The 20,207-nt window shown below is 37.6% G+C and overlaps 1 protein-coding gene across 2 annotated transcripts in view; it reads left to right on the forward strand.

The window, feature by feature from the left end:
• TRMT1 (tRNA methyltransferase 1) overlaps positions 1-20,207 on the forward strand; it is an 86,641-nt gene that overhangs the window by 15,017 nt on the left and 51,417 nt on the right. For both annotated transcript variants that reach the window (XM_053717831.1, XM_053717830.1), the window contains exons 6-9: positions 1,230-1,345; positions 1,455-1,567; positions 2,255-2,403; positions 3,062-3,145. In XM_053717831.1, coding sequence (XP_053573806.1) covers positions 1,230-1,345; positions 1,455-1,567; positions 2,255-2,403; positions 3,062-3,145 — 462 coding nt within the window. The remainder of the gene's footprint in view (positions 1-1,229; positions 1,346-1,454; positions 1,568-2,254; positions 2,404-3,061; positions 3,146-20,207) is intronic.

Below are 20,207 nucleotides of genomic sequence, written 5' to 3' on the forward strand. Positions count from 1 at the left end.
GTTTAAGGGAAGTGCAGAGTGGAGGGCTTACACTGTTTTTCTGCTGGAAATGTGTGAGCAACAATGCATGTTAATACCACACCTACGGGATGTGACTTGCTTACAGCCGTCCTATTGGTCTAGAGACAGGTAAATCGGTGAAAAGAAAAATACTCTGTTGTCAAAACAAGCGCAGACTTGGCCCCTCCTTTTGCACACGCAAAGTGTGCTTCACCACAGCAGTATGTAGTTCCTTGACTGTGGAGCTAGCTGCAAGACAGCTAGTGTACCGTGCTCATTGGGAAATCATTTATGTAGCACAAGCGTTTGGCATAAAAAGAAAATATAAAAACTGTAGCTCAATTCTTAAATAAATATAAATAAAAGAGACTAGAAAGAGAACAAAAAGCACATTTTGGTAACACTTTAAAGTTCAGGGGACAACAGGATACAATGATTTAAAAATAAAAAGGAACAATCCTGTTAAAAATGTGACGTCTCTGCTCACCCTAATGTAGTCAAAGCAAAGATTAACCTGAGGATATGTTGATGCATTTTAAAAAAAAATTATTCGTTCTTTAAATATTGAAGATATGTGTAAAGTTTCAATTTCTATAAAGTGTTTTAGTTGCTGCAACTTAATGTCACCATGTTGATACCTAGGTTTCCTTTATCTAATATATTTTGCTAAGTTCAACAATTAGGGACAGGTAATGTGTGCTAACATTATGGAATTGTCTTTATCAGAAAAAAATTACATTTACTGTAAACGGAGACAAAATAAATAATGAAAGCATTTTGCAAAATGTAATATTTTTTTATTACAGACATTTTTTATTACAATCTCAAAGTGTTTAATGTAATTTTAAGCAAGACTCAAATGTGTATTGCATTAGCAAGCTATAGTTGTTTGGTGATTTCATACAGTGATGTATCTGTCAGCGTAGATATTGTATGTACAGTATGTGTGTGTTTATAAAAAACTAATAAATTGTGGATTCTTACATACATATACATATCAAATCATTTCCCAACTCCTAAAATGTGTATGGATGCCTCTAAAAACTTAGCATGATGTGGTTTCATATGTCTCGGATTGGAGCATTTAGGAAACCAAACTTTTGACAATATTTATCTTTGAGTAAACAAGTAACTTTTATTCCCTGATTGTAAAACGCTAGTATCCCTTTTTATAGTTGAACCACACAGCTATAAATAACATATATTATTTTCTGCATATATCATACCAGAATGCTGATGTATAGCAGGAGAGAGACACGTGAACGCTTTGATGTCATAGACTTGGATCCGTATGGAAGTCCATCTATGTTTCTGGATGCAGCAGTACAGAGCGTTAGTGAAGGAGGTGAGGAATAACATTAAAATGAACATAAGTAAGGGTAGTCTGTGAATGTAAAAGGCTATATAATGCACAGAGGCCCAGAGTGAGTATTTAACACCTGCCTTGTCCTCAGGACTACTCTGCGTCACTTGTACCGATATGGCCGTGATGGCAGGGAACAGCGGAGAGACCTGCTACAGCAAATATGGCGCAATGTCTATCAAGTCCAAATTCTGTCACGAGATGGTAATATATCACTGTGTGACACACTTAGTGGCTCTCTGTATAATGTCTTCCAAATGGTTTGTGTTTATATTTCCTGTCTTCCTTTACGCTATGTAAAATGAGAAGCATATTTGTTTTCTTTCTTATTTTTAACTCGTGCTCTGTCTCAAGCTCTCTTGCATGCACCAGTTGGTTTGTTTTCTCTAACGTTCCTGTGCTCTTTCACAAGTTATTTTGTGTGCTTGCTCTCTTGCACTGTTTCTCTCATTTCTCTTTCGGTGAACTTCCAGTGCTCTTGTTAAATGCTCTTGTGCGCTTATGCTGTTGCTTGCACACTTTTCTCTGCTCTCGTGCACTCAGGCTTTTTCAAGATGTCTGCTGCACTTTCCTTCTCACTTTTCCACACTCCCCCCCCCCCCCCATACATTTTTTTGTGCCCATGTCTGTTTGATTCCCTTCCTCTCTATATAATGCTTAGCTTTTTGTATGTAACATATGTTTCTGTGTGAGCCCTTCTCTCCTTCTGTAATGCACTGACAGTAATATTTCCTGTTTTAGTATGACTTTGTATCATGTTCTGCTTAGTAGATCCAGTGTTTCTCTTCATAAAATGTAGTATAGCTCTCTGTATACTGTTCTACATGTCAGAAGGTTTGTTTCTTTGTTGCTGCCTGGCTTTTTATAATTTTCGGTATTTCTCTATTTCAGGCCCTCCGCATCCTCTTGCACAGCTTAGATTTGCGGTCCAATTGCTACCAGCGTTACATTGTTCCGTTGCTCTGTGTCTCTGCTGACTTCTACATTCGCGTCTTTGTTCGTGTGTTCACAGGACAGGCAAAAGTTAAATTGTCCGCCAGGTGAGTACACTGCTTCTGCATTATCCGATTTAGTATAGGGAAAGAGCATTCTATTCTGCTGCTTTCATTGTTAATTTCTGCAATGGACAAAACTTTTAAATTGCAGTCCAAAAAGCGATGGTAAATCCTAGCGTTTCAAAAACGCTAGGATTTACTAGCACTAAAAATACATGGGACCTTCAGTGGTGACTTTTTTTAAAAAGGTATGTTTGCTGCAGCCTCCTCACACAGTGCCATTACTTTAAAGAGACACTAAAATTCCACTTCTCATCTTCATTTACAAATACTATTTAAAGATAATGATCTGCCCAAACTTAACTCTCTCTTTATTAGTCATTTTAAAATCCCTGTTCCTGTTAACTTGCTCTCTTCATCCTCAACCTAGACTCTATGACAAAGTAGGTGATGCAGTAAATTTGAAGCTGTAATCAAACTCCTCCACTTCCCCTGTGCGGCTTCCTACAATATGTAACTTCAGCTTTCTCCAAAGCAGCAGAAGTAAGCAGTGAATTGCATTTGAATTGCATTTGTCACTGTTTACATAGTGTACTGTATTTGTGATTTTATTGAGTTAAGAAATATAGTTACATTTAACAGTATTGTGTAGTTGCCTATCCATGTATGAGATGTACTGGTAATTCTTATTGTTTCTTCACAGTAAGCAGGCGCTGGTGTACAACTGTGTGGGATGTGGAACATACCACGTGCAGCGTATGGGAAGAGCCACAAGCCAAGGAAACCAGTGAGTAGTCTGGGGATTATATAAATATATATATAGTGTGTGTGTGTATATGTATATGTGTGTGTGTATATATATATATATATATATATATATATATATATATAATGTGTGTATCATTTTTTTTTATAGATAGACATGCAGATTAATGTATATAGATATAGCTATCTAGATTATAGCACACCTTACAAAAAAAAGTTTAAATGCATCTTTGGGAGTGCAGCCAATGAGACCAATCATTACACAAAACACCTATATTTTTATATTAAAATTGGGATCTTAGTCATACAATATGGCCATATTCTGCAAAGCTAGTCAGCAACTTACAAGGTGTTCCAATGTTGACTGGTCCTAACACTACAGCACTTTGCCTTTATGGGCTGAATCATTTCCTGGCTTTATATACAACTCCAATACACTGTCATGAGTAAACCTGAGCTTGGGTGGGGTGCTTTAACCAATGGCTACACTCCAGAAGATGTATTTAAACTCTTTTTATAAGGTGTGCTAAACCAAAATTGAGAGGCGGCACATGAGCGCTGAAATGACCGGCAGTGAGGTTAGAGCATAGGCATGAACAAACACCACCAAAGCTGCTAGACTGAGATGCTTCCCCACAAAGAGGTATTGGTGAGGTCACATTTATTCATATATAGATTTATATAATATTGAGTGGGCTAATGGTATGACGTTTTGCATATTGCACATGGATTGAACTGTGCTGGAGCAGATTGGGGCTCTACAATGGAGAGTTTGTGTGTAATGGTGGAAACATTGTTGAACTAGTGTCTCATGTCCTTTTTATGTTTTTGGAGTGCTGAGCTGCCATGCAGCTTGTAGTAGCACAGTGTTTGCAAACTACAAACCTGGAAATCAATTAAGTGTATTATGTTGTGGCTGGAATTTAACTTTTCTTTTGCTTGCATTTTAATACAAGTATAATTTAAACTACTCATTTTCTTAAAGGCACCGACAAATTCATAAACAGCACCTTATTCCTGTAATACTCGATGCCAGTGGAACAGAGGACACTGCTATCCTCTCTAGTATCCAAATGTAAAAATCCACGGCACCAAAACTTATTGAGAAATTTTTAGAAGTTTATTCTCATCACAGGTGCAAACATAAGCGACGTTTCATGAGCCATTCCCTTAATCATGCTTAAGCTAAACAGGTGTGCACTGACTATTTATAGGGAAAAACGTATCTCTTCATGTAACTATACAATTCACATTAATATAGCGCCACCTGGCTGACATTATAATCTAGTGCATCAAAATTAAAGGACAATTTATTTACATATATCAAAACAACAATAATTATAATGAATAATTCTAAAGTGCAAACAAGTTAAAAAATATCTATATCAGACAAGAGCTGTAAGGAGCTATCCTCATTAAAGAAACCCAGTATAATCTAACTCCCTATTTAGACCTATGGGTACCACAGCATTCAGCTTATGAATCCAAAATGACTCTTTTTGTTTCAATAGCTGTTCCCTATTGCCTCTTCTGCATAACCTTCCTATACTATCAATAATTTGCTATCTAAGTTGGATTATATTGTGTCCAGCTTTTAAAAAATGACTGGACACTGGGGCATTTAGATCCCCACAACAAATGTTGGACCTGTGTTGACTCATCTTATCTCTCACCTTTCTAGTGGTCTCACCTAAATAAATCCTAGAACAGGGACACTTTATTAGGTAGATGACATAGGATGAGTCACACGTGTAATGTTCTTTAATCCTAAATTTTCTCCCAGTTAAGGGATGGAGAAACTCTTTGTCCTTAATAACTGCACTGCAGCTGGCACACCCCAAACATGGAAAAGTGCCAGTATTTTTAGATGTAATATAGGTTTGGTAGGGTGCTTTTCTTGGGCCCACATCACTCTTAACTAACATATCTCTTAAGTTAGGGACCCTTCTATAGGCCATTATAGGGGGGGTCTTTAAAGGCCATAATGTCAGGATTGCAGTCTCTTAAAATGTTCCAATGCTTATATACAATCCTGGAGATATCCTTGCTATATGGGTTATGCTGAGTGACACATACTATACGCTGTGGCTTTTTTTTCTTTATTGTGCCTATTTAATACTTCTTCTTGAACCGTTCTTAAAGGGATAATAAAGTCCAAATTAAAATTACATGCCCTATCTGAATCATGAAAGTTTAAAGAACTTTCTAATTTACTTTTATCATCAAATTTGCTTTGTTCTCTTGTTTTTCGTAGTTGAAATCTAAAGCTAGGTAGGCTCATATGCTAATTTCTAAGCCCTTGAAGGCCGCCTCTGCATTTGACAGTTTTTCACAGCTAGAGGGCGTTCATGTGTTTCATATAGATAATATTGTTCTAATGCATGTGAAGTTATTTAAGAGTCAGCACTAATTGCCTGAAATGCAAGTCTGTCAAAAAATCTGAGATAAGGAGGCAGTCAGCAGAAGCTTAGATACAAGGTAATCACAGAGGTAAAAAGTATATTAATATAACAGTGTTGGTTATGCAAAACTGGGGTATGGTAAATAAAGGGATTATCTATCTTTTTAAACAATAACATTTTTGGTGTTTACTATCCCGTTAAGCATTTCTGAAAATGTCCTTGGGTAAAATGATTTACCTTGATTATATTTGAAAATGGGAAAATAGAAGGCGCCTCATAGGGTAGACAGATCACACACGAGTAAAGTGCAGACACAGCAGGCTCAGTTCTCTTCACATGTAAGAAAGCACAAAAATGTGCAAGACAAGCTGGCCAGATCCTCCAGTTCAGGAACATCGCCCACCTCCAGCGGTATCACGCTACTGATGCGGCTTGCCGGCTTCAGACTTCCACAGAGTAATTTCCACAGTTGGGTAATATGAGAGGTTTGCTAACTACTAACAAGTGGATACAAACATATGGTGAACCAGAGGTCAAATTTTTTTATTAAAAGTATTAGCAACGCGTTTCTCTGTGTCTAGGCAACCGTTTCATCAGGCCATCAGGTAGCCTCCTTGATCTTGACTGGTTCAGAATAGGCTGATTTGTGGATGGGTCTTCTGGAATAGGTCTTCAGTGGTGGTTCCCAGGCAGCTTTACCGATACCCAGAAAGCACACCTTTTTTCCCTACCATTTCTTCTTCAGGAGTTTTTGGAATTACTTTTAAAGGGACACTCAAGTCAAAATAAATTTGTATGATTCAGAAAGAGCAGCAGTTTTAAGATACTTTCCAATTTACTTCCATCGTCAAATTTAGCAAATTTTTTATATACACACTTTCTGGGGAACAAGATCATACTGAGCATGTGTACAAGCACACAGGTTATACGTATACTAGTCTGTGATTGGCTGATGTCTGTCACATGATACAGTGGTAGATAAATAGGGTACAGACCCTATAGAGGGCGCTAGAGTGTTTTAGAATATCAAATAATATATCGATACTGGTAGGATATAGTCACCAATAAGTCTCACAGTCTTTGGTGATTGGGCAAAGTATGTGAAGAGAGGTGAGAAGTTGGATCCAGAGGAATAGTCCAAAAGGCACGAGGCAGCACTCAATCTTCACCATAAGAAGGTTGACAACTCTGAAAACAAGACCAGGAAAGAGGCAGGGGGCCGGAAAATGTGAGAAAAAATAAATTTGTAAGAAAAAAAATCTACTGGTTATTTGAAATTCAGAATAGGTGTTAAATCATTGTCTTTTTATTATGCATTTGTTAATTATGCAATTCTACTGCATTGAGTGGTCCTTTAATGTTCTACCTACATGGTCCTTGTTTGTAGACAAATTCTGTGCCTTATTCATGTTTTTATATTGTTGTAAAAGGAAATAATACTTAAGGAACCATTAAATACAGTAAAACTGCATAATCAAAAACACATAACAAAGACAATGCAGTAGAACGTAACATAGTGCAGATTTCAAATGAGTAGAAGATTTTTGTTGTGTTTTTTTAATGGCAAATTTCAGTTACTTTGATTTTCCTTCCCCCAGTATCATGTGACGTCACTCAACCAATCACAAAATGCATATACATATATTTTTGCACATTCTCACTAGTATCTAGTGCCCTTGAAAGAGTGCATGTAAAAAGCTTGTGCATATTTTCATAATGGAAGTGAATACAGGGAGTGCAGAATTATTAGGCAAGTTGTATTTTTACAATACAACCAAGGATTAATTTTATTATTTAACAACAACCATATTCTCAATGAACCCAAAAAACTCATTAATATCAAAGCTGAATATTTTTGGGAGTAGTTTTTAGTTTGTTTTTAGTTTTAGCTATTTTAGGGGGATATCTGTGTGCGCAGGTGACTATTACTGTGCATAATTATTAGGCAACTTAACAAAAAACAAATATATACCCATTTCAATTATTTATTTTTACCAGTGAAACCACTATAACATCTCAACATTCACAAATATACATTTCTGACATTCAAAAACAAAACAAAAACAAATCAGTGACCAATATAGCCACCTTTCTTTGCAAGGACACTCAAAAGCCTGCCATCCATGGATTCTGTCAGTGTTTTGATCTGTTCACCATCAACATTGCGTGCAGCAGCAACCACAGCCTCCCAGACACTGTTCAGAGAGGTGTACTGTTTTCCCTCCTTGTAAATCTCACATTTGATGATGGACCACAGGTTCTCAATGGGGTTCAGATCAGGTGAACAAGGAGGCCATGTCATTAGATTTTCTTCTTTTATACCCTTTCTTGCCAGCCACGCTGTGGAGTACTTGGACGCGTGTGATGGAGCATTGTCCTGCATGAAAATCATGTTTTTCTTGAAGGATGCAGACTTCTTCCTGTACCACTGCTTGAAGAAAGTGTCTTCCAGAAACTGTCAGTAGGACTGGGAGTTGAGCTTGACTCCATCCTCAACCCGAAAAATCCCCACAAGCTCATCTTTGATGATACCAGCCCAAACCAGTACTCCACCTCCACCTTGCTGGCGTCTGAGTCAGACTGGAGCTCTCTGCCCTTTACCAATCCAGCCACGGGCCCATCCATCTGGCCCATCAAGACTCACTCTCATTTCATCAGTCCATAAAACCTTAGAAAAATCAGTCTTGAGATATTTCTTGGCCCAGTCTTGATGTTTCAGCTTGTGTGTCTTGTTCAGTGGTGGTTGTCTTTCAGCCTTTCTTACCTTGGCCATGTCTCTGAGTATTGCACACCTTGTGCTTTTGGGCACTCCAGTGATGTTGCAGCTCTGAAATATGGCCAAACTGGTGGCAAGTGGCATCTTGGCAGCTGCACGCTTGACTTTTCTCAGTTCATGGGCAGTTATTTTGCGCCTTGGTTTTTCCACACGCTTCTTGCGACCCTGTTGACTATTTTGAATGAAACGCTTGATTGTTCGATGATCACGCTTCAGAAGCTTTGCAATTTTAAGAGTGCTACATCCCTCTGCAAGATATCTCACTATTTTTGACTTTTCTGAGCCTGTCAAGTCCTTCTTTTGACCCATTTTGCCAAAGGAAAGGAAGTTGCCTAATAATTATGCACACCTGATATAGGGTGTTGATGTCATTAGACCACACCCCTTCTCATTACAGAGATGCACATCACCTAATATGCTTAATTGGTAGTAGGCTTTCGAGCCTATACAGCTTGGAGTAAGACAACATGCATAAAGAGGATGATGTGGTCAAAATACTCATTTGCCTAATAATTCTGCACTCCCTGTAGGAAAATTGTTCAAAATTGCATGCACCATCTGAATCATGAAAGTATAATTTTGTTTTTATTACTAACATTTATTTTTGTTTCACTGTACTGAAAGTTGACTACAAGCTCTTTTTTACTGTACTAAGGAAGAAAATATTTTTTATGTTTGTGGGGAAAGTCACTGTCCACCAATTAATCTGTTGGAATTCTTCTTATAAGCTAGGGAATTTCTATCACACAAACAAGTGGAGCTCAAATATACTTTTTCAGGGCAGGACTGAGACAAAAAAAAGGCCCGGGCATTTTAGGGCAAAGAGACCCCCAACCCTTCTCTCACCATTTCTTATTTAACCGTATAGCAAACATGGCAAGTATAATACTTAAGTGACAAAACATTTAACATTTCCAACACCCTATAATTACTGTATTTTATCAATTGGTTGGTATGAAAAAATAAAGTAAAATATAAATAAAACACAACAAAACCAAAATAAAGTGCTAGTTTTTAATGAAAAAAAATGCATTCTTAAATGATTCCATCTGAATCGGCCAAACTTTAATCTAGATTTTGAGTATGAAAGCCAAAAGTAAACGTTCACAATTCAGATAGAGAATGTCTTTTCAAGACACTTTTTAAAATAACTTCTATTATCAAGTTAACTTTGTTCTTTTGGTATCCTTTGTTAAAAAATGTACATATCCTCAGCAACAATGCAGAAGCTAGCTAGTGATTGGTTGGGGGACGCAAATATCTTTTGTCATTGGCTCACCAGATGTGTCCAGCTAGCTTCCATAAGTGCCTTGTTGCTCTGGAGTTGACTTTAGCTATGGCTTTATTAAATTTTTCAGTTAGTTATATGCAAACAGCAGTGTATATGTTATATGTGTTTCAGCATTTAATTTTGCTCTGCTGTTTGCATATAACTAACTGAAAAATGTAAATATATATATATATATATATATATATATATATATATATATATATATATATATACACACACATACACATACAGGGCTCAAAATTTCACTTGCCTACTCGCCATTGGCGAGTGAAATTTAAACGGGCGAGTAAGATAGTGAGTGAATGCCGAAACATCCAATCACTATCAGTGTCTGATAACAATAGTGAGTAATTCATCCAATCACTAACGGCTAGATTTAGAGTTCGGCGGTAGATGGGCTGTTAACGCCACGCGTGTTTTATGTCTAACGCACGGCATTGTTTGACTCCGGTATTTAGAGTTAATATAAGACCATCTAACGATGCTCCTAACGCGTGTATGTCACACGCGTAATCCTGCCCGCGTTAGACAGTCTCCCATAGAGAACAATGGGAAAGGCAAAAAATAGCTTTTTTCACCTAACACTCGATCTCGCGAGAAATACGCACAGCTCGGTCATATGACGCATACCACATCATGCACAACAATAACACGCCGCAAATGTCACAACATCAATCAATCAACAAAGCACACAAGCATTACACATTCACAAGCGGGGGAAGTTTTAATACTATTTATACGTGGAATACGCATATACTTTAAGATGCGGAAAATCGCACAATAACAACAAGGATTAAAAAATATATACATACACTAAAAAAAAAATCGCATTCAATATCATTATATATTATGAAAAACATACATATACAACACTTCACGAAGAACACACCATCGCAAATTCACATTTAAAAAGAATACTATTGGACAATGTTAGAGAAAACGACCACTATGACATCATCGCATTCTACACATTCCACAAATACCAACTCAAAATGAGCATGCGCAAATTAACACACCTAATACACATTGCAATAATATTAATTGCTAATAAAGCACACCTGAACACTAATTACAATGGAAATTGGGACATCATTAAACATTTACACAGGGTATATAAGCACCACACAAGCAGGGCTTCTTTGACTGTGTTGCTGGTGGGTCTTTGGAGAGTTAAGAATAGAGATTTTGCGATTTTTTGAGAGTGAGTTAGTGTTAGTGTGAGAGAGTCAGTTGGTAGTGTTAGCGTGAGAGAGTCAGTTGGTAGTGTTAGCGTGAGATAGTCAGTTGGTAGTGTTAGCGTGAGAGAGTGAGTGAGTTAGTGGGAGGTAGCGGGAGTGGGAGAGAGTCTGTTAGTGGGAGCGTGAGTGAGTTAGTGGGAGTTATTAGTGATAGTTGTTAGTGTGAGCGTCAGTTAGTGGTAGTTAGTGAGCGTTAGTGGGAGTGTTTGTTATTGAGAATTAGAAGTAGTGTTAGTTAGCGAGCGAGTGATTTATCTGTACACTTAACACATTTACACGCAAACACATTCAATACATACATACACTTATCAATAACACTACATACACTCCATACCCCCTACCCCCTCATACTACACTCCATACCCCATTCCTTGTAGTCCCATTCCCTTTCATCCCATTTACTCTTATCCCATACCCCATACCCATCCCATACCCATCCCCTAGTTACATTTAGTTTACATATCCTCCTTTTAGTCTTATTCTTTTCGTTTATTTAAATACTCCTTACCCTCTTTGTTTTTTTTTACATCCCTCACACTTTAAGCACCTTTTTTGTCTTTTTAGTTCTTTATTTTGACCCCCTTTCATTTCATCACACTCAATTTTTTTTGATTATTTGGGGTTTAGTTTAGGGAGGAGATGGAGGCCAGGCAGGGGACAGGTAGAGGGGGGAGTAGAGGGAGGGGGAGAGGAACAGGGCAGGAAGGGGGGCAGGAAGGGGGGCAGGAAGCGGGGGTGGAAGCGGTGGGTGGACCCAGCCACTTGGTTCAAGATGACCAAGTGGCTGGGCCCAGTGGCGGTCAGAGTAGGGCTTCACAGTCCGGGAAACAGAGGGCATCGTCACAGGGGAAGGCCAAGGCGACTAGGGAGGCGAGGTTTACGATGGAGGAGAAGGAGGCCCTCGTAGAGGCCTATATGGCCAGGTATAGGATGCTGCAGCACCAGAAGACTACCCCGACTGACAGGAGGAGGCTCTGGAACGAGATTCGGAATGCAGTCAATGCAGTGGGTTGCCGGAACAGGGATATGGATTCCATCAAACATCGGTACCGGGACTGTAAACTTGAACTTAAAAAAAAGTTAAGCCTGGAGGCCCGACATGCCGCAGGGACCGGTGGCGGCCCTGCCCTTGAAATGGAGTACTGCAGATGGGAGGAAATGTTGCGGCCCAGCATCTCCGAGGTGGAAGTAGTCGGTATCGGAGGAATCGATACCGGGAACCTGCCACTCTCATCTGACGGTAAGCTCATTTAACAATAATTTCACATACGAATGTATTTCAATGGACACTATACGCAAACATTTACTTTCATGATTGAGGTAGCGAATACAATTTGACAAAACATTCAAATGTACTTATATTACATAATTTGATTCATTCTTGAGATATATTTTAATGAAGAAATAGCCATGCACACGGTGAAACAATCACAGGAGGCAGCTATATTCAGCTAACAATCAGAATCTTATAAACATATTTAGATATGCTTTTCAGCAAAGAATATCCAGAGAATGAAGCTAATTAGATAACAAAAGTACATTCGAAAGTTGATACTAAATGTATGCTTATAAATCATGAAAGATAAAACATTGGCTTTCATGTGTTAAGGATCAGATTAATGCTATTACGCTGTTTACACGCATTCTATTACTTAGCGGTTACATCAGTATCTAGGCTATAGGTTAGGTGTGCATTTAAACAGACTGAAAACAAACGCAAAAACATTCACATTGACCAGATATCACAAACACTGTTTAGAAAAAGCGGAAATCGTATTGATTGTTTGTTAGATTTCAAAGTGGATTAATGATTCTGCATTTGTAATTGTATCGTAAGCTAAGTCATTTAAACCTTTATTTGCAAATATGCTAATATATACATTTCTTTTTTTCTTTTTTTTTTAATATACAGAGTCTGGGGACGAGGCAGCACAGCCTCCTGCATCTCCCCGGGATGAGAGTGGTGGTGAGGAATTCCCACTTCGGAGGGAAGAGGCCCCCCGTGACGAACAGCGCACGGGAGATGATCAAGAGGCCCCGGAAGCACAGGAGGATGCCGCTAAAGCCGCGGAACCCGAGGTCCCTCAAAGACCCGCACTCCGCCGTGCACGGGCACCCCGCCGTGCACGGGTTCAACAGGCACAACAAGAAGAAATAGCGGAGGTGCGGGTTCTACTGGAGTACATAGACCAGATGCGTACCTCCCGGATAGAAAACATAGAAGGACGACGCAGAATACTTGATGGGCAGAATCAAATAATTCAAGGCCAAAACGAAATAATCAGTATACTGAATACAATACAAGAAGGACAAACAAGAATGTTCAATCTTCATCAGGAAATGTTCACATTTTTCCGGGAGGCGCATGCTGGTCTACCTCCTGTTGCTGGGCCTCTTGTTGCTGGGCCTCTTGCTGCTGGGCCATCTCCTCCTGCCGGCCCATCTCATCCTCCTCCTCAGCCATCTACTCCTCCTCCTCCTCAGCCATCTTCTCCTCCTCCTCCTCAGCCATCTTCTCCTCCTCCTCCTCAGCCATCTACTCCTCACCTTGGTCGTCCCAGTACTCTTCCTTCCACTCCTCCCACAACAGCTCCAAGGAGGACTCTTCGGAGTCGGCAGTTGCCTCTCCCAGAGCCTCAGCCCCGTGGGAAGAGGGGAAGGAAGAGGAAGTAAGTTTTTTTTTCCATCTTAAATTTTGTTTTTTGTGTAATGGATAGGTATGTGATGATGTGGTTTTCATACACTTGTGGACCACACTCTGTATATAATCGACTTCTATGGGACCGGGTCCATGGAGGAAGATTCTTTGCAGAGTGTGGGTTATAAGTGTGTGAAAACCACATCATCACATACCTATCCTTGTTCATGATATTGATTGGTTTCTGTGATGTGATGTCCAAACTGTTTCCCGAATCGCTAACTAAATTACCATAACAATTATCCATGATGGCATATTACTGTTTGAATGCCAATAACACAGCTTAAAGGGACAGTCAGAAAATTATTGATTACAAAGAAAACACTGTATTACGCATTATAAAGTTTGAAACAACAAAACATGGAGAAATACATGTGTGACTTATGTGCTTACCCTTGTATCTATGACTATGAAAAATGACCACTTATTTGTTGTTCTGACATAACAACATTTTAGATATCAATGATCAATACATGGTCAATAATATGCTGTATGAGCACAAGATTTTACATATACAAATGCTATCCAAATGCCCTCTAGTGCTCAAATTGTATAATGATTACAAGCACTCTTCAAGATTTAAGAAATGAGCACACCAACCTCATAGGTTTAGATAGCAAATTTAGATAGCAAATGTTCAATTGTTGAGAAACATTTGATATCCTTGTTATTACAGAATTGACTTTTCGAATAATGTAAAAATATTTTTTTTCGAAACTGTCCCTTTAACAACATTACATATGCTAACACATTTTAAGCTTGTTGCTATATCTACATGTACTTTGTCAAAAAAAATATTTGAAAATCACATTTATATTGACGTGTTAAATAAAGTCTATTTTCTTTAAGAGACATTATTGTGTTAATATTTTATTGTAACTATTTATATTTTAACAATGAATATGGTTTAAAGTCCTTTTAGGAGTGGGGGGGTGAAATATGCTAACAAAAATATATTTGAAGATTAAACTATGTGGATCTCATACATGATACAAAAAAAACAACATTTGCATTCAAGGGACAGTATCCTATATTTTTTACATAACTGTATGTAATAGACACTACTACAAACAACAAGATTAACATATACTGATAGCAATATTAAAAAGCTTCAAACACTTGCAAATAAAATAGGGTTAGCTATATTTTAAATATAGATGAACCACCATTACAACCGTAAAACACAATACCCCATCATTAACATATGAAAAGAACCTTTACACAAACTGGACAAAGCTGGAGATGGTACTCACATGAAACTCATTGGCTTTGCGAGGAGTAAGAAAATTACTTACATTTTCTTACAACACAAGACAAAATAAACCTATTGGTTAAACAATGGACTATCTAACTAGAGACAAAATCAAATATTTTTATTTATAATGTGAGTGTCTAATGAACCTTTCATAAAATATACAACGAAATTACATTTAGAAGAAGTCGGCATCATATATTTAGCATATGATAAATGCATATTGATTACTTTATTCAAACACAATAGCGCATATTTATTAATTAGATATGTTCAACATTAAACACAACATTAATTTTTAAGAAAAAGGAACATTGTTGACAAACATATTAAACATGGACTGTAGAGATTTGCACTTGCCTAGAAATATCCTATGCATGAAAACATTTTGCTTTCGTTCGTTGATTCAACCAGACATCCAGCAAAAGAGAATGTGTTGGTCTTTATCAGCTACGGGTCAACAATGTAACATGATGCAAATAATACATATTCGCAAGCTTTTTAAAATTGCATGCAGTCACAAACGTTTTTAACGTGCACAAATATTGCGGGACTACGCAATCCAATCACACGTTTTTTTAACTTTACATGTGCCGTCTTAACATGGCGCTTCCTTGATCACGTAAGAACGCCATCCAATGAAAGGCACATTATTGATCACGTAAGAACGCCCAAAAAAAAAAGGCGCATCCTTGATCGCGTCAAAACGCAATCCAATAAAAGGCATATTCCTGATCACGTAAGAACGTCAGTCAATACAAGGAATCATTGGACAGCCTGGCAGGTGACGTCTTAAGCAACATGGCGCATCCGAGATCGCTGAAAAACCGCAGACAATACAAGGACTCAGTGACATCTTGGCATATCATTAAGAAACGTATTTATATTTTAGGAACTAGTATGTGTGTAGATTGCTATCTAGGAATGTCACCAAATTATGAATCATCTTTTCGGACTTGACTGTCCCTTGAACTATAGCTATGGTGTATATCTTTAACATTTAAAAGATACACATGAGAAATACATATGCCATTGATGTTTTAAGATATCTTTGGATTGTTGTTGAATAACAATAGTTATACATGTATTGATTAAACGTGTCATTTATTCAAGTTTAATTATGGTCAGCCTACCTATAGCCATATATGGGAGGAGATGTATTTTGTTAACATATTAGTTAACTAATATTCATCATCTACATTATTTGTATTACACACAGAGATTGATTTGGTTACACTTTGACAATAATATAGATTTGAAAATGAAATACAGGTGCTGTCAACATTACAATAAGATTGTTTATTAATAAAACTATATGTCCTTGTTCTTGTAAAAAGGACAAAAACGCTTTACAAATGGAAATACATTCATTTACAATAGTGATCAACATCACTTAAAGGGACATTATTTTGTTTTTAAAAAGAGCATACACATAGTCAATACTATTTAAATAAAATGAACACTTTACAGGGATTATATCATTGTATCAATACTCAGATCATTTGGTAAAGGTGCATCAATTCATGCAGAGTTTATAAATACACACATGGATATGAACATTTAAATATACATATATACACAAATACAAAAATATATATACATATATAAAGAAATTACTCTGCTAATCATAATCAGGCAATGATAGAGCTAAGAGAAAATAATATAAACACAAATAATAAGATTACATTGGAGATGTTAATCTTAAAGTCATTTACTATTGTCTTACATATATGATTTCATTATAACAAATAGATTTGTTAGGTCCCTTTAAGGATAAACAACATAAACTAGAGCTTGCAAAAAATAACAGGAAGAATGAGGACAAAGATTTGTGAAATAAAATTTATTTTATTAGTATGTAAGAAAACATACACAACGTTTATAAATAATCTTGTAAAAATAAGGAATATATGAGCCATATGACAAGGTAACACAGTGCATCACAGTCCATGAAGAGAGTTGCCAAGGGCCAGCATAGCCCCATTGGAGACACATGACAAGGTAACACAGTGCATCACAGTCCATGAAGAGAGTTGCCAAGGGCCAGCATAGCCCCATTGGAGACACATGGCAAGGTAACACAGTGCATCACAGTCCATGAAGAGAGTTGCCAAGGGCCAGCATAGCCCCATTGGAGACACATGGCAAGGTAACACAGTGCATCACAGTCCATGAAGAGAGTTGCCAAGGGCCAGCATAGCCTCATTGGAGACACATGACAAGGTAACACAGTGCATCACAGTCCATGAAGAGAGTTGCCAAGGGCCAGCATAGCCCCATTGGAGACACATGACAAGGTAACACAGTGCATCACAGTCCATGAAGAGAGTTGCCAAGGGCCAGCATAGCCCCATTGGAGACACATGGCAAGGTAACACAGTGCATCACAGTCCATGAAGAGAGTTGCCAAGGGCCAGCATAGCCCCATTGGAGACACATGGCAAGGTAACACAGTGCATCACAGTCCATGAAGAGAGTTGCCAAGGGCCAGCATAGCCCCATTGGAGACACATGGCAAGGTAACACAGTGCATCACAGTCCATGAAGAGAGTTGCCAAGGGCCAGCATAGCCTCATTGGAGACACATGACAAGGTAAAAGAGTGCAACAGGCACAACAAAAAACTGATAAAAAGGCCAAATGGCAACAATATAAATACAAATTCAACATGTGGACAGAGGATTATTATCTGCCACCATGGAGCATATCCAGATCCTCCACTTACTGGTCATCCTCTTCATTGTCCTGTGCATGTCCAGCTCCAGATTCAGGCCTTGAACGTAATTGCATAATTTCACGCAGAGTCAAGTCCTGAACCCGGAGCTGGGCCTGCATGGTGTCGTTCATCCCTCTCAGGACAGCTGCGTTCCTCAACACGGCCTGCTCTACTCTTGCTATCCCTTCTAGCATGAGCCATGCTGAGTCACAGCCTAAAATAAAATAAAAATTAATATTAAGGATAATTACACAACAGAATAAAAGATTTTAATACATACATTGTCATCATAAAGACAAATAATTATTTACATCAATTATTTTTCATATATTCTTTACACATGAATTAGGTTATTCAGACAGACAGAAATCATTAAAGGCTCATGTTACTCAAACATGTTGAACCCTTTAATTGGTTTTAGATGATCCACTTATACAGCTTGAGTGTATCAAATCTTGTTAAAGGATTTACATTGTACTTACATTAGCAATTTAAAAATTCAATTTAGACTGTGGTAGGCACACATATCCTTAAACATTTTGGCATTGAGGACAAGCTGTGTAAACATAGCAACCAGAAGAAATTACATTCCCACTGGGTTAGACAAGAGATAATGTATCCACATTTGGACATAAAATTTTGTATCCAAGTAGTGGTGTTTGGTATATGTAGTGATATCCAATTAAAGGGACACTGAACCTAAATATTTAATGGACTGATTCAGATAGAGCATGACATGACAAATCTTTAGAAATTACACATATTCATTATATGTTTTAATTGTCAAGCTATATTTTGAATGCAAGAATGTTGGTTTTTATGGAAGCCAATATTTGTTGATGAACCTTGTTTGTGCATGCTGGTTGATGGATACATTCATCCAACAATAAAGAAATGATGGCCACATTTATTTTATTGTTTAAACTAATTATAGGAATAAGTTGTTTTCAATTAATATATCAAGAGAATGACGAATAATTCATAAGAGTATTCTATTATACATTGGCTTAACATTGCATGCTGGATTTGAATCACAATTTAACCAATTTAACTTCACTGTACCTTTAAGTATCTTATAAAGTGTATTTAGAATGATACTTACAGCTGTGCCTGGGAAGGACAATCTGACACCCAGGACAATGAAGGTTTAAACAGGGGGGAGGGATGGGATTGGCTCGGGGAGGGATGGGAATGGCTTGGGGAGTGGTGAGCTGCTGCTCCAGGGTAGGCCGTACAGCTGGGGAGTGGGGAGTTTGGGTCTGGGCAGCTGTACGGGCCAGAATACGGGGAGAGCGGCGAAGGGGGGTGTATGGGCGTTTTTTGGGAGGGACAGGATATGAAATATGGGAAGGGCTGGCAGTGGTCGGGGCATGGTCATGGGTTTGGTGATGGGAAGGGCTCTGGGTGTGTGCAGAGGTGTGGCCATGGTCAGGGGTGTGTGCACGGGGAGGGGTCTGTGACTGGGCAGGGGCGGAATCCAGATGACAAGAAGTGGTGGATCCATCTGAAAATGTAAAATAAATATATTAACATCTCATACATCCTGACATCAAATCAACGCATTTAAAATTGATTATGTTTTCAATATACCTCGAAGTGTGTTTGAATCTGTAAACTATTCTGAAATGAGGATATGGTATCTATATAGGCACTCAGATGAATCTCAATGACTGTCTGTACAATGTGAAACTTATTATTGTGTTTTGGCATGGAATATGCATGTGACATAATGATGGCATGAATTATATATTCTTAAAAAAATATATACAAGCAGATTTTCATGCTGCCTGATATAGAAAGGGGGCAGTAGTGTATTTGAACAGACAAATAATATTCCTTTTTAAAGGGAAAAAGCTGTAGACTTTGAATGTCTTCAATAAAATGATTTCAAAAAAAGAAACATGTTGGAAACATGATAGATATATTTCACATACCATCAGACTCCAAGGCAGCCTCTTCCTCCTCCATCCCACATGTGACATCAATCTCTGTAAAACATAACATGTTGTGTACACCTTAAGATCAGATATTATAACATATGTTACTGTTGCTCAAATACGCACATCAATGTTGCATTAAAGATATACACACACAAAGTTATGATTTACATCATTTTGATGGAGCATACCAATGACAATAGATTTGTTATTGTCAATAAATCAGAATATTAATGTATTGTTTGTCTTAATGTTAAATTCATAAAAGCATAGTACATAGAACATTTAAGATTTCTCATGTGTGTATCACTTGATGACTGTTGTTAAAAAAAAATTTTTAAAAAAACATATGTTAGACATCTTATGAATAACAAATGTGTAGAATAATAAAGTAGAAATTATTAATCGCTCAATATAAAAAATAAATATATAATCAGAAGATAAATTCTATGATTTTTTATAATGTTATGCTTCATCGGAATCATGATCATAATATTGATTAGCAATACACCTTCAATTACATATAAATGAGTCAATGGACTTACCAGGAGACCGCAAAGGCGGCTCTATGTCACTGCTGGATTCCTGTGGGCTCCCCACACCAACTCTCTCTATGAATGATATAGATATATATTATTAAACACATTTTGGATATCACTAAATCACATCTGTCTAGAATTTTAACATTAATCAACTTTAAAATGTGAAGAATAGAGCAGTCATTACACCAGAAAATGCTTGATTGAATCAAGGGGATTCTGTAAACATATCTGTA

The sequence above is a fragment of the Bombina bombina genome, chromosome 6 (genome assembly GCF_027579735.1).
Source record: "Bombina bombina isolate aBomBom1 chromosome 6, aBomBom1.pri, whole genome shotgun sequence".
NCBI lineage: Eukaryota > Metazoa > Chordata > Amphibia > Anura > Bombinatoridae > Bombina > Bombina bombina.